Raw genomic sequence first — 15303 nt, 5'->3', positions numbered from 1 at the left:
ACACCATCCGTTGTCTCATTAGGAGCATGCCCCGACATTATCAGGCATGCCTAAAAGCACGTGGGGGCCATAAAAACTATTGAGTACGATTTTGAGTTGCTGCAATGAAATTTCGGCAAAATGGACCAGCCTATCGCATCATTTTTTCACTTTGATTTTTGGGGTGTCTTTGAATTCAGCCCTCTGTAGGTTTATCATTTTCATTTCCATCAAACAATGTGGCATCCTTTCGTTCCTAACACATTACCCAGTCCATATCAGTATAGATATACAGCATGATTTTTTCCCCCATTGAGATCTGGTGTGTTTTCAAAGCGTTCCTTTAATTTTTTTGAGCAGTATATATATATATATATATATATATACAGTATATTACATTTAACATATTTAGATTTATCTGAAATCTCCAGTAAATCATCTAGAATGAGGGTGCTTTTGGACTGTTGAGTTAAAATTGTTGAGTTTATTTAGCAGACTTTGCTGTTTGGTGTAAGGTACCAGTGAGGCAAATAACACATTGCAAACATTCATGCTATCAAGGAGTCAACTAGGGATAAGTGCGGCTAAGATGAACTTCGAGTGAATGACCAGGTACTTGCCAAGTGTAGGTATGTACCTGATAGCTCCCTGTTGGACGGGATTAACCAGTTTTTTTGCCAGTTTGATGTGGCATGCAATAAGCCACAAAAGACCACAGCAGAAGGTAGAAGCATTCAATGTAGAGCAGCGGTACCTGAAGGCCGATTCATACTTCTATGCCTGCGGACATTTGCATACGCAGATGACACCATTGACGTTAATGCACTTTATTTGGGGCCTAACCCTGCAGCACCAAGATTTTACATGCATGTAGGTACCTACCACATTTTTTTTTTCACTTAAATCGTGATATTCTTGCGCAATATGTGTATGTAATAACAATAATAATGATAATAATAATGACAACAACAACAACAACAACAACAAGGATTATTCACCACAAATAAGACATCAAAAACTACTGGCCCTTGAAATGTTGATCATTCATTATTATATCTGGCCTGTTTTCAATCGTTTCATTTTCCACTGAATAAAAATATCATTCCACTAATCTGCACCAGCAAGCTTGACAAGTTTCACCACTTTTTCTGAAAAAAAAGAATCATATGACTCACATTTCCTTATTGTGCTGCACTGTAACTTGCATTGCTATATTCAAACCTGTATTGAATGAATTTAAAAGGATAGGTTGGTAAAATCAATAGATTTGAATACGTAGTACTGATTACTTAAGTATTATAACCAGACATTTTTTACATGAGTAATATTTTACTAGAACATTTATTTCAGTAGCATTTTGGTGTGATATCTATACTTTTACATATGAAAATTGATGCACTCAAGTATCAAAATTGAGTACATTTTGTACCATTGTTCCTCTCTTGCATTCTGCACATGTTCCAATCTGCAAATTTTATGCAGACTTGATCACAAAAGTACGAACAGTTCCTTGTCCGTTACACATGCTGATCATACAGTCTACATGCAAAGAAGTATGAACCAGTTTTAACACAGTTAACCTGAGGGCTAGAAGATCTTCTATCAAGTGGGCAATCTAGATATTATTTAAGCTGAACTATAAATGAGAGAGAGTAACATCAGAGCAGGCTTATAGGCAATATATGATATATGAGGGATTTGATTCCAGGGCACATAAAATGAGTGAAAAAATCAGAAGAAATATCTCTGGTTGCATTTTGTGACAGTTTCCTGCATTGTACCTCTAGCCTCTGAACCCCCTATGACCCTGGTATCCAAATGGATGGATGAATTAACAAAATTTCTGTTCTGCTGCTCTGGGGGGGGAGGAGGGGGGGGGTGCTCAGCAGATTCTCCTCAAGGGTGCCAGAAGACCCAGGGCTGGCCCTGTGTAACATTAATAAATGGCTAAACAGTATCTGCAATAGGTGGGATGCGAGGTAGCAGAATACAGATGTTGCATAGCTTTCTTCTCTGTGAAAATCAAAAGATCCATCCATGAACCACAATCAACACAGAATTATTTGAGAACTCTGGTTTAGAGTGAACTCGATTGGCTTCTCAGCCGGTCTCAGCTCATGAACTGACAAATGTCCTGACAGACATCTTGAACACCTCGCTCAGACAAGCATTTATTCCTGAGTGCTTCAAAACTGCCATAATCATTCCAATGCCTAAGAAAACATCTGCTTCAGCAGTACATGACTATCGTACTGTAGCCCTCCCTTCTGTCATAATGATGTGTTTTGGACTGTGGGATCCATGGTTGCAGACTGCCCCAAATGGTCTACAGAGAAGGCCCTACACCCATACTGACACACATGCACAAGATTTAAGCATGCTCTAATGTAGGAATGCTTTTTGTCGATTTTGAGGCCAACAATCTGCTGCTTAATGACAACAAAGTGAAGGAAATGATTGTGAACTTCAGAAGGACTCGGGAGGAGAATAACCTTCTATATACTAGTGGCTCTGCTGTGAGTAGGACACAAAACATAACATTTTTGGGTATACATCTTGCTGAGCGTCTCTCCTGAGACCAGCATGTATCCTTCCCGACTAAGAAGGCCCAGCAGCAAACTTGCTTCCTTTGGTGCTTGAGACAGGAGAGACACCCATCACCAGTGGCACCATTAAGAGGGTCCTTACAAACTGCACCCTGGCCTGGGTTGGACCCTGTGGCGCCTCAGAACACCAGTGATTCCAGCAAGTTATCAAAACAGCAAAACAACTGGACATTTACCATAGCCACTGTATCCAGAGAGCCACTGGCATGATCAAAAATCCATCACAACCCCCTCACAGTCTCTTTGCCCCACTGCCTTCTGGTAAGAGCAAGGACAGTGAGGCTTAAGAACCAGCTTTATTTAACTGTGTTATTTAATCTAATGTCTCTATGTTCATGCCTAGATTTTACTGTCATATGTCTTAATTGGTCATATTTTATGTGTTATATATTTGTATTCTATTTATTGCTGATTTGCACTAGGGCCACTGAGGAGCACTGTGTCATCTGGGTACTATAATAACACCGCAAGCATTTCACCACAATGTGTTCGTCACAAAGCTGAGACAACACTAGGGATACTTTAACTTTTGCTACAGTAACTCCTGCTTGAATAGACAAACCCAATTACTGCAGAAAGAAGATCCATCCAGGGCCAGAAGTTCAATCAGACCTGTCCACTACAGATCACCCATTGGTTGTGGATTGAGACCATAATGCAGGCAGTACAGTAAGTCCACTATGAGTGGGCTACCTCTCAGACTCCACTTCCTATGATGCCTTCTGCAAACAGGGAGCCAATTTGGAAATGATAGCAGAGCAGAAATCATAGCATGGGTGGGCTGGCACAAAATCAGGTGCGCCAGCCCCATGACAATTCATTGGCGACTGTCAGGGTTGGTGCCATCTGACCATGCCTTTTGTTTCTTCCCAATTGGCCAGCAGGCGTAGCTGGTCATTCTGATTTCCACCTCCCTGTCTTATAGCCGTTCACTCCTAGTGTGGTCTCCCTGCTCCCCAGACTGCTGCATAATTCAGGTTGAGCATGCAGCTCAGAGGCTGTTATCCCTCCGGTCATGAGTTTGAGGCTGGTCAGTGGCTAGCCTCATCTGTTTATTTCGAATTATTGGTTCACTTGTTCACTTCTGGTGCTGTTTGTATTTTGGTTCCATGTTAATTATCCTTGTGTAGTAATTCCCTGTGTGTGGTTAGTGTTTCCTAGTTTCAGTGTTAGTAGAATTCCTTGGTTCTTTGCTTGTTAATTGTTCCACCTGTTGCTCATTGTCCTGCTCCTTTAGTGATTGGTTAACTTGTAATTATGATTTATACCTGTCCTTTGTTTACCCTGGTTTTCTTTTGTGTATTTAAGTGCCTGCCCTCATTCCATTCATTATTCAGTCATTGTGTTTAGTTACTGCATATTTGTTGCTCTGTTGTGTTGCTTAGTCCTCCTCCTCCCTGTGTTCCATCATGCGGAAATTTCAAGTTCCTAGTCGGAAATTTCAACTGGAATGTAAGTGAATGAAGATAAAGGCCATTTAAACTGGGGAAATTAAATGCAACATGTTATCCGGCTAAGCAAGAAATCTTACTTTTTGAAACGAGTCCCTGGTATTCATAAATAGCTTTCCAATGTGCTGTACTGGAACGCAATTAACTTGGGTGGTACGCAGTTCCAAGCTCTTACCTCAAAGGTAAATGAAATGCTTTGTGGTTTATTTTATTAAGTTTTTATTTCTCCCATTTTTGTTTAGACCCCTTGCGGTCTCTCTTGTGCCTTCCCTAGTGTTGTTAGTTCCCCTAATAAACCCCTTTTATCTGGGATCCATCAGTGGATTGTTACCTTCTTTCCGCCTGTGCCATGCCCCGCCATGACAGTGACAAAATAAGACTAGAGACTCAATTGCCTTATTTTTAATCATTTTTTAAATGACCCATGACATTACTATGACCAAATGAACAAAGAGAAATAAACAGCAAGATCCACTCACATCACACCCATCCTGTCTCAGCTACACTGGTTACTGGCTTGGTCTTGTATCAAATTCAAAATATTGCTTCTCACTTATAATGCTCTGCATAACCTTGCTCTTTGCTACATCAGTTAACTCTTGACTCCGTACTCACCCTCTTGTCTTCTTGGATCCTCTGATAATAATCTGCTTGCTCTTCCATGCACTAGACTTTCCACTATGGGTGGCAGGTCCTCCATTCCCATGGCCCCCAAACTATGGAACTTTCTCCCACAATCACTCCATGACTGTTGTTCTTTCTCTTCCTTCAAATCTGAATTAAAGACATTTGTTTTCCTTGAACATTTCTCTTCTGTCTCTTCCTCCTGAACCGATTACTGTTTTTTTGTGTAGAGAGACATTGAGATTGTGAAAGGCACTATATAAATGGAACATATTTTTATTTCTTCTCTGATTGATCTAACAATGCACACACATACCTGTCATACACAATCATTTTATTGTACTGTATCACTTGCTGTGATCACTGAATGGGTGGGTCTGAGTTCCACCTGGGGGGCCCCAGGACCACCCACGCTGCTGGGGTAGGTTTTTGGTGTAGAGAAACTGTCACTGTGCCATGGCATTATGGGAAAACAAGCTGCCTCATGGAGTGTGTTTTCTTACCAGCAGTTTGGTTTTCAGTGCTATTCAATTCATTTTTATGCAGCGCTTTTCACAATACAATTGCCCCAAGGACCTTGACAGCCAATGGTTGGCAGAGTGATTTCATTGTTGGGGCCTTTCGCAATTGTACGTCACTTTAGTTAAAAGCATTGGCTAAATGAATAAATGTAATGTAAATATAAAGAGTCAATGTGTGTCAATGCATTATTAGTCCATATCTATTAAATGGTTCATGATACAGGGATAAAGGGAACACAAAACGAATGCCTCCATAGCAAGGAGAAAAAAAAAATGGGGGTGCAATGTTGACTGGTTGCCCAATCCCTCCCTTGCATGCTAACATTACAGAACGCAGAGAAAATGGGCCTGCTTTAATGAAAGCAAGGTGTCATTGTCAGAGTCCATTGGTAAACCAGTTCTCCAAACAGGTCCATGTAAGCTGACAGACCCCCAATGTCACATATCGTAGGCCAGACCCACGATTTCACAGATTGTAGGAGGGACCCAGAATGTCATAGATTGTAGGCCACATTTGTGATGTCACAGTTCGTAGGCCGCATCTGCAATGTCACATATTGTAGGCTGTATCTGCAATGTCAGAGATGGTAGATGCCGTAGATCGTAGGCTGAATCTATGATGTCACCATGGTTTGGTTACCATTCAAGGTTGATAAATTATGTAGCGGATGCTTCTGCACACATACACAGAGCAATATAATAAGCAAAATGAGACCTTAAAAGTAACCTGTGAAAGATGTATAGTTTCACCAAACATGGTCCATAAAACCAGGCTTGAAGGTAGGAGACCACCACTTTGGGCAGGGGGATCCATAGAGCACAATGTGCTCCTCGGCTTCACAGTGTTATGACCTGTGCAGCTGCTTCGTTTCTTTAATCCTTTCAGTTTCTGGGGGTCAAGAAAAACAGCCACCTGATTACCAAGAGGAAGTGCAAAGCACTTCATTAGGTACCTAGAAATGAAGCAAGGTGACACATGGCTTGGGGCGCAGATGAGGACGCCTGTGCTGGGCGGAGGTCCAGTGCTTGGATGCACAACAAAACAAAACGAAAGGCAAGTGAGACAATGAGCCTGATTAACAGGGGCATCCTCATACTCGCCAGTATTGTTTTTCCCCAGAAAGTGCATGGAACACCTGTGATACTGGGTCGGTTACTTGGAAGCCTGCCTACTGCTGTAGGCGGACTGCTTTCAACAGCTATTCAGTGGCATGCCTGCTTCTGGGGAATGAGGAACATAGGAAGAACATGCCTGCTGCGTGTGCTCAGGGTGGGGCCGCACACACATGCAGAACACTTACATAATGACAGGTGGGCACGGCCACGTTGGCTGCCTGTTATTGGGAAACAGCAAGGACATAGATATCCTGTTTATGGGCCTCAGCCTGGGCTTCTCAGCAGCTTGGGCACTCCCCCCATGCGCCAGCCACCAGGAACTCATGGCTGCCTGCCCACTGAGCCTTTTGTTTGATGCAGAAAATAATTAACATACTTGCATTTCACCCATTTATTAAGGAAATTGTTTAAATTGTGTCAATGTTGTTGTAAAACTATGATTATTTGTGAGCATTAAAAAACTATAAAACCTCTCCTTAAATCCTACTCCTTAAATCTCAGACACACAGATGCAGATACACAGGCAGACTCAAAAGCATTGACACAGACACACCTTTCTAGCAGCACTGATGATGAAAATTCCTTTGCTGTTCTACATTTCCTGATCACTCAACTTACATGGATTCATGATTCCATAGGGGTGTTGGGTGGGGGTGGGGCATGAATATCCTGGTAGATTCAGGGGGTCTGGCACTTAAGAGGGGCTTTTAAATATGTAAAATTGGGTGGCTGACATTTCGTCAGGGAGCCCAGTATTTCTAGGCTCTGAGTAGGTGAAACACAGGTCTGCTGGAGGCTCTGTGCTCTTGAACATGGGCCTTTGCAGGATGGGCTGTTATGGACCCCTGGGAAAAGGGATCAGAGTCAATGTAGGTGAAAATACAGCTGGATGCAGAGTGAATGGCACATTATCTTTGCGCCTGCATGTTATAAAAACTACGCAGGACTGGCAATGGAGTGTTGTGCTCAGGAACGCATTTTTACTTTCATGAGTTATAAGTAAATATCCGCATGAAAATGATTAGTGTGATATGTATCAGCCAAAGGAAGAAAGTTTTTTCATTTCACTTGTCTGTGATGACTCTCTGCTCCCGTAACCTCCCTGATCTGTAAGATATGACTGATACACGAGGCACATGAAAACCACTGAGAGCTTGTGGGACATCCTATAGGCCTTCCATTTAATGCCAAATAATGACCCCAACATGAAACCAGTAAAGCTGAGAAACTGATTAACTAATTCTGGGACTTTTATGCAGATATAGGCATTTTGGTCGGGTGTTCCTAAAATGTCTGTTCAACTAAAATAAAGAATTGTATTTGTTTATCATTTAGAATTAAGTTTTACATTTATTTAGCAGTCGCTTTTGTCCAAAGCTATGCACATTTTTGAGAGAAAGCAGGGTCAGCCAGTCTCTGTAGTAATATATGTTATTTTACCTGCATCTTTAAATTACCTTATAGGGTGTGCAGTCTTTTCATAATCTTTCCACCTCCAAAACAGAGACTGTGAGTACAGAGTATGGAAAAGCAAGATGCCCGGCCCAAATGCAGACAAAGCCCATGGCAGGACATACCGAGGCAGGCTACTGCCTCCGCCTCATCTAGTCATTCAAGGACAATCCATTAAGGTTCTCACTGCTGTGAGGTTTTTCCTCACAAATGGCCCTACCTGCTGTAATATTTGAATAGTGTGACTACAGCAGTGGATCATCTGACCTCAGCTGTTCAAACACACCAGAATGGAAGATCTTGTTTGGCTGCAGTCAGAACAGAACATATATTTAAGACACTGGGGGACATTCATCCCTCTCCCATGGGCCACCAAACCAAAGAGTTTTTATCACTGACTCATTCTAAGACTTTCTCCACAGTTCAACTGGTTGGCTAGAATGTGTTTTTTACCATAAATAAAATTTAGCTGATGCTGAGGCAACGTCGACATCCTTTACTTTCGCTTTTATTTTCAGAGAAAAACATATCACTGCTGATCACCTGCCACCCAGAGTGGGCTGATTTGGAAACATGTCACATGATTGCAGAGGAAACGAGAGAGGAGGTTGTGAAACATTTTTATTTAACAGATGGCAATCGAGTCCAGACACACAGTGTGTGAGAGACAGACGGGTTATCCACTTCATGTCATTGTGTTTTATTCTATTTTTCCTTATAAAGCCATAATTCGCTATCATCTATCTATCTATCTATCTATCTATCTATCTATCTATCTATCTATCTATCTATCTATCTGTCTGTCTGTCTGTCTTATTTGGTTTATTTACTTTTGGCCTTATTTGGTTGTGCAGTAGTATACTAGTATGTTATCATTATAGTTCTTGCCCCTGCACCATCCTATTTAATTAGTGGGTGTGAAGAGGATAGGGGTGGGTATGGTTGCAGGAGTGAGTGTGTAGGGGTGGGAGGGCAGCTGTGGGGCATTGAATAGATCTGGGTGTTCTGAGTAATTACAGTTTTTCTCAGTCATTTTCATATAATTTCCTCATCACAAATACCATTCTCACCACTCTTAATGCAGTTCTCAAAACAGTAACACAGTCCCCCACACAAATTAACATTTCTCATCTGACTTTGACAGTTCATCAAAACAGTTTGTACATTCATTACTGAGAGTTGCAGGTCACTCACTCACTTTGATACTGTCGCACCATGCATTAGTGTCATCAATCAAATCATTTTAAACTTCATAAAGAGTTAGGCCAATCACACACTTGTCAGTGGTAACAATAAGATTGGTCTTCAATAGATGGAATTACATGTTCTCAGATAAGAATCATTTGAAACAAAGAGAAACACATGTTCACAATGTTATATCACAGGGGCATGTCATGCCACTAAATTGCATTCACACAAGCATATATAGATGCTCAGGTTCCATTCAGTGCATAGTGCTGAAAATGGTGCATGAACTTGTGAGAGGGCGTGGTGTTCGAAATGCATATTTGTCGATTTCAAGATTTCATGATCAACATGATCACTCTTGTTCTCTCTTTTGCTCTTTCTTATTTACAGTATATATGGACGTTATATATGTTTGTGTTTCTATTTTACAGAGGATACTTGAGTTGGAGGCCAGTCTATAAATGTACTATGTACTGTAACATAATGTACTACAGTAAATGTACAAATTTCAATTCCATATTTTTGTGCATATTTTCTGTTACTTGGTTCTATGCTTTCTCAGTTACAGTAATTATCTGTAAATTTACAAATGTTTCACATTACATTGTATTCTGTTTTTTTCTCTACATTAGATTTTAGTAAGAATTTAAGTTTTGACTAAGTCTTGATGCACTGGTGAAAGTGTTTTATTCATTTGTCACAGTGATGAAGTGATTGACTGATGTTGTATGCTTTAGTGTTAGGAGAAATGCATGAACTGTTTTGAGTTCAGAGTGGTGAGAATGGTGTTTCTGATGAGGAAATTGCATGAAAGCGACTGAGAAAAACTATAATGATATGGACTAATGCTTTATGATGTGTGTTTACTGTTCTGACCAATTAATATATCGGCACCAAATTCCAATAGATATGATTGGCCAGTAATTGCAGCTAACTGCAATAGCAGAGATTCCCAGGCATCTGCTACAGAAACTGATGAAGAAAGCCAGAAGGTCACATGGTTCCTGAAATGTGACCCACTGGTGTTTACATCCATCACGGGTCACTCTCATGTGACTCCTGTTTTGCCCTGATGCCTGAACATGTCCTCACACTGGTCACTTAATCAGTATATAAAAATAATCCACTGATAATGAAATTGGGTATGATTTTAGACAGTCCTCATTTTGCTGTGATACGGTCATGATGGAAATGTGAGATTGTCCTGTGTAGTCCTCGATGATGCAGCAATATAACCCTGTCAGTTCTGAAGCTCAGAAATAAACTATTACCTGTTCCTTCCTAAAAGTTGTATAATGAACATCATCATTATTCTTATTGCATGTCTACAACACAAGCAGTGGTGTGAATCTGATCTTTGTCATTGTGTTTAAAGCTTTAATGGCAGGAACACATTTATACCTGGGTATTCAATCAGCAAACTTAATCGGCATCTTTATTGTTATCTCTTTATAAAGTGGCCATCAGTAGAGTTTTCTGAAACTACCCTGTTTTGGCCCTGTTCTGTTGCTGATTAAGATTATGTTGCTGTACTCATGAGCTGGTGGGTAGCAATACATACCATAGATGTGTAACACAGTGAGGTTCCCGTTCATATTTTTGTTTGGATTCTGTACAGCACTTTGGCCCAGAGTGGGTTTGTAAAGGGCTCTATAAATAAAGTTGGTATGGTATGGTATGGTATATCAGTGATGTAATAGTACTTTTAGCCCTCAGATAGGGAAATCCCCCCCCCCCCCAGACAGCACACACTGCTAGTGATTCATGAGAAATCCCTCTACAAACATGCAGTAAGCAGAGTCATATCCAGCAAACAGACAGAGAAGCCACGCGGTGGCACATCACATTGGGACAAGACCCATGTCAGGCTGACGGAACACACGGCACCTTGCTCCTGGCATCTCCACTGCATAAGGCTCTCATGGGCATCTTCATGGATCAGCACATCAAGTATGACTGAAGGTGAGGCCCGTTTCATAAGGACCAGCAGACTGCCAAGCCTACTGGGTACACTGCTCTCAAAACTGATGGTTCAACATTTACCTCTTTATATTTCTAACACCAATTAATTTCTCAGTATAGAATTTTTTTATGAGAAATATTTATACTTTGTTTATTTGCTAACAATAGGCATAGTCCAATAAAAATAATCCACTGATAATGAAATTGGGTATGATTTTAGACAGTCCTCATTTTGCTGTGATACGGTCATGATGGAAATGTGAGATTGTCCTGTGTAGTCCTCGATGATGCTGCAATATAACCCTGTCAGTTCTGAAGTTCAGAAATTAACTATTACCTGTTCCTTCCTAAAAGTTGTATAATGAACATCATCATTATTCTTATTGCATGCCTACAACACAAGCAGTGGTGTGAATCTGATCTTTGTCTTAGTGTTTAAAGCTTTAATGGCAGGAACACATTTATACCTGGGTATTCAATGGAAGCTCAGCCTAGCTGCACTTGTGCTTAGTGGGCTGCTTGAGAGCCGTATGTTTCTACTGTGCTATTTGCTTTATTTACGATGCTTCGGGTAAAAGGGTCTAAATACATTCAATTCTTAAACTCAACAGAGTCCAACGGCACGCTGGTTCTAGATGATTTACTGGAAATTTTGAAGGATTTATCCAATTACTATGACGACCTGAATATTTCGGGGAACAGCAGCAGCGGCGGCTTCCTGCCGGACCCGGGCACATTTGCGTGTGAGCCATTCACTGTCTCACTGGCCCTCAGCATCCTGGTGTGTACCTTCTACTTGCTGGTCTTCTTCCTGGCCGTCCCAGGGAACCTGGTGGCGGCCGTGGCCATTGGTTCCAGCCACAGGGCCCTGTCCCCCTCCGAGTTGTATCTGCGGCACCTGGCCATAGCCGATGGGCTGTTGGCACTCACGCTGCCGCTGTGGGCAGTGGCAGCGCTGCGTGGCTGGACATTTGGCGACAGCCCCTGCAAACTGGCCAGTCTGGTGCTGGAGGGCAGCTTCTACAGCAGCATGCTGTTACTGGCCTGCATCAGCGTTGAGCGTTACCGGCTCATTGTGCGAGCTGCACAGAGCCGCAATGAGGCATGCAGGCGGCGTGGCAGCTGGCTGGCATGTGCTGCTGTCTGGGCGGTAGGGGGTGCCCTCTCACTGCCGGCACTCCTCAAGGGGCAGGTGCAACCCGTAGGTTCAGTGTGGCCAGTCTGCGAGGAGAACTACTCACCGGAGGCAGCGGCAGCCTGGCGCCTGGCCACGCGGCTGCTACGCCACACGCTGGGCTTCCTGCTGCCGCTGGCTGTCATGCTGACATGCTGCTGGTCAACTGCCGAGCGGCTGCGACGGACGCGGGGCAGGAGGGGGCAACGTGCCCGCAGGCTCATCTCTGCCGTGATCCCCGCCTTCCTGCTGTGCTGGGCCCCCCACCACCTGGCAGTGATGGTCGACACTCTGCAGAGGATCAGCCTGGTGCCTGGCGGCTGTGAGGCCCGGCGTGTCGTGGGTGCCGCCATCTTTAGCACGCAGGTGCTGGGCGTGCTGCACAGCGCTATCAACCCTGTGCTCTATGCCTTCATCAGCCACGACTTTCGCCGCAGGATGTGCCAGAGACTTTGTGGCCAGAGGGCAGCAGACCGCGAGGTGCCCCCCAGAGGAAGCCGGTCACTATCTCAGAATTCGGATGGAGTTTCCACAGCCCTGTGACGACCAATGGCTGCACCTCATTCCCCATGAAGATCGACAACCGCACCTTATTCCTCGCGAAGACCGATAACCACGCCTCACGCCCAATGACGACCATACCTAGTTCCCTGTAATGACCGCGCCCAATTCCCTGTGAAAGCCACACCTCACGCCCTGTGATGCCCATGCCTCATTCTTTGAGAAGGCTGTGGCTCACACTGAACATCTCGACCCCAGAGGTTTGGGGACGCCCTTTTGGAAACAAACAGTCACTACACTAAATACTAAACACATTCCTACGATTTTGACTCTACTTCCTAATTTACATCAACACTATATGCAACCAGGAAGCAAATGTATCCCAGCAGCCCCACGAAAAGAAAGGAATTCTCTAACAGAACATTTTCCTCAACCGACCAGTTTCTTCACTGCAAAAAATGAAATGGCCCATGAAGATGCCCCGCCACTGTTGGCACCCAGGGATATTGTTAACCCGTCACACGGACCACATGTCCCATGTATATAGACACCCTGATCATCATGTTTGAGTTGGACTTCTGCCTTCTGAGTTGGATTTCTGCCTTACTGTAGAATTTAAGATGGGACAGTTTTCTGTTGTCAGTGGATTCTCTGAATTCTCTGAGTTCTTAAAATCCCTACAGAAAAATGTTTAATAATATGCATGCTTGATATTTAAAGAAGAATACCATGCACAATACAAATGACTTCTAGGTAAATCTGCTTTCCACTGCCCCACAAATACCTCTTAGATTAACGCTGTAGCATTAGCTTTAGGCTAATAGTTACACAGCCATTTTGCTGTATATAGGTTGCTGCTTTACCAGCAGTATGTAGTATAAACTAGGATTCGTGGTAGTTATGTGAATGTTTGCAGTATTATGGCACTATTACTGTATAGCTTGGAATAATCATCATGGTGTACAGTAGAGTGTGCTCTCCTTGATAGCCAAAGGAATACAAAAACATCTGGATGTTTTACCAAGTAAGTATGGTTATTTAATATCCAGAAACGCTGTGCTGGTGGCATATTCCTACCCGGCTTGCCTGTCTGTTCCCCTCTGTAACACATTTTAAAGAGCAACTCTTTTACTAACATTGAATGGGGATGAAGAAGGCTAACAGGAAGAGAGTAAGTGTGTGTGTGTGAGAGAGAGAGAGAGAGATAAACAAAATATATAAAAAATCCATATATTTGGAAAACAAGAGCTGTCTCAGGAAATCAAGATCAAGATCATGACCTAAATATAAAAAGAGCCATTCCTGTGATTTTTATGCTTTGTTTTGCTCTTGAACTGAAGGCTGCTCACACAGTTGTGGTGTGATGCCTGTATACTGCTGGTCAAGGACCAAGTCCTGTCCAATAATACCCAGCCTGTAATTTATGCAAATGTACGGCTTTGTCTTAATGAACAGAGAATTAAAATACTTCCAAGTACTAATCAGTGAGTCTTCTCCCCTCTCATTTTAATGGGCTGTACAGTGCTGTAGTCTATCTCCACAATCCCCTCAAATCCCCCCCCACAAGTCTACACCCACACCCCACCCCCGCAACCTAGAGTGCACGATTCACGTTGCAGAAATACAGAGAACCAAGTTACTGCAGCTCAGAGCCAAAACCGCATGTGGGGCACAGTACTCAGCAAGTACTGTAGCTGGTTGTGTATGCAAAGTCGTAACACTCAGGAAGTGGACACAGGCATCAGTGTGCAGCCGGAATTTTCAGAAGAACCATTTCCTTCTGCTGCTTCTGTCCCAAGCAAAGGTCATATGTGAGCTTTATCTGTAGTATTACCGTAATCACACACTTGGTATTTACCGGGCAAAAGTGACCTTTAAACCTCAAAATGAAAGTGACTGTTCGATGACAGGACTTGTGTTATGAACACTGTCCAGCGCTGCATGCACCACAAGCACATAGCACTGAAGACACACAAGATAAATTGGTACAGCGGGTACACTATAAACCAAACTACTATTATGATGCTGCACAGCCAGAGATAGAGTGACAATGACACAGTGAGAAGGTGCAGGGGGATCCCCAGGAAGTTTCATGATGTCAACACATCTGTCCAAGTTCCTACATATCAGCTATCACACTCTTCAGCCATGCACTGTGTTTGGTACCCTGATGGACAGATAAATGCAGCTGTTACCTGTAGATGGAGGCCGTTGACAGGAGGAATAGTAACTGGAAGCGACGTGCAACCTGTGAAAGTTAGCTGGAAAGTGGAACCACAGAAAGAAAAAAAAGTTCCGAGAGGTGTTTTTTTAATTTACTGGAAAAACATTTTCACCCTAGTAGGTTTGCTGGAGTCCTGTGACGGTCATGGGACTGAACTGAAATGAGAGAAAATAAGCTACAGAGCTTGCATAAATGATAATGAAATTATATATGTGGTTTTAAAAATAAAAAAGATCATTCATGCATCCCGGCCAGGGTCACTGTGTGAGAAAGATCAGTGAGGCTGTTATTTTCTTAAATTAAGCTTCACAACACCTTTGTTTACATTGTGCAATGATATCATTCAGTTCCTCCTTTTCACAGTGAAATGTCCGAGCTGTTATTCCACAGACAGAGACTTGTTTATAAACACTGTGGCTTCCTGTCCCGTTATTCTGCTGTTTTGCCTGTAGAGGGCAGCCACATTTCTCTATTTCCTTGCCAGAGGTCATGAAGCAAAGCTTTT

The 15303-nt window shown here is 42.8% G+C and overlaps 1 protein-coding gene across 1 annotated transcript; it reads left to right on the top strand.

Annotated features, from left to right (window-relative positions):
* The first annotated feature begins 10727 nt into the window (after positions 1-10727).
* On the top strand, positions 10728-14055 carry LOC111842881 (C-X-C chemokine receptor type 1-like). Its single transcript, XM_023809949.2, has 2 exons — positions 10728-10899; positions 11511-14055. The coding sequence occupies exons 1-2, from the start codon at positions 10890-10892 to the stop codon at positions 12614-12616; spliced, it is 1116 nt and encodes a 371-aa protein (XP_023665717.2). The 5' UTR covers positions 10728-10889; the 3' UTR covers positions 12617-14055.
* Positions 14056-15303: the final 1248 nt, after the last annotated feature.

This window comes from Paramormyrops kingsleyae, chromosome 1 (genome assembly GCF_048594095.1).
Source record: "Paramormyrops kingsleyae isolate MSU_618 chromosome 1, PKINGS_0.4, whole genome shotgun sequence".
In the NCBI taxonomy this organism is placed as follows: Eukaryota; Metazoa; Chordata; class Actinopteri; order Osteoglossiformes; family Mormyridae; genus Paramormyrops; species Paramormyrops kingsleyae.
This window is presented reverse-complemented; position numbering and strand designations above follow the sequence as displayed.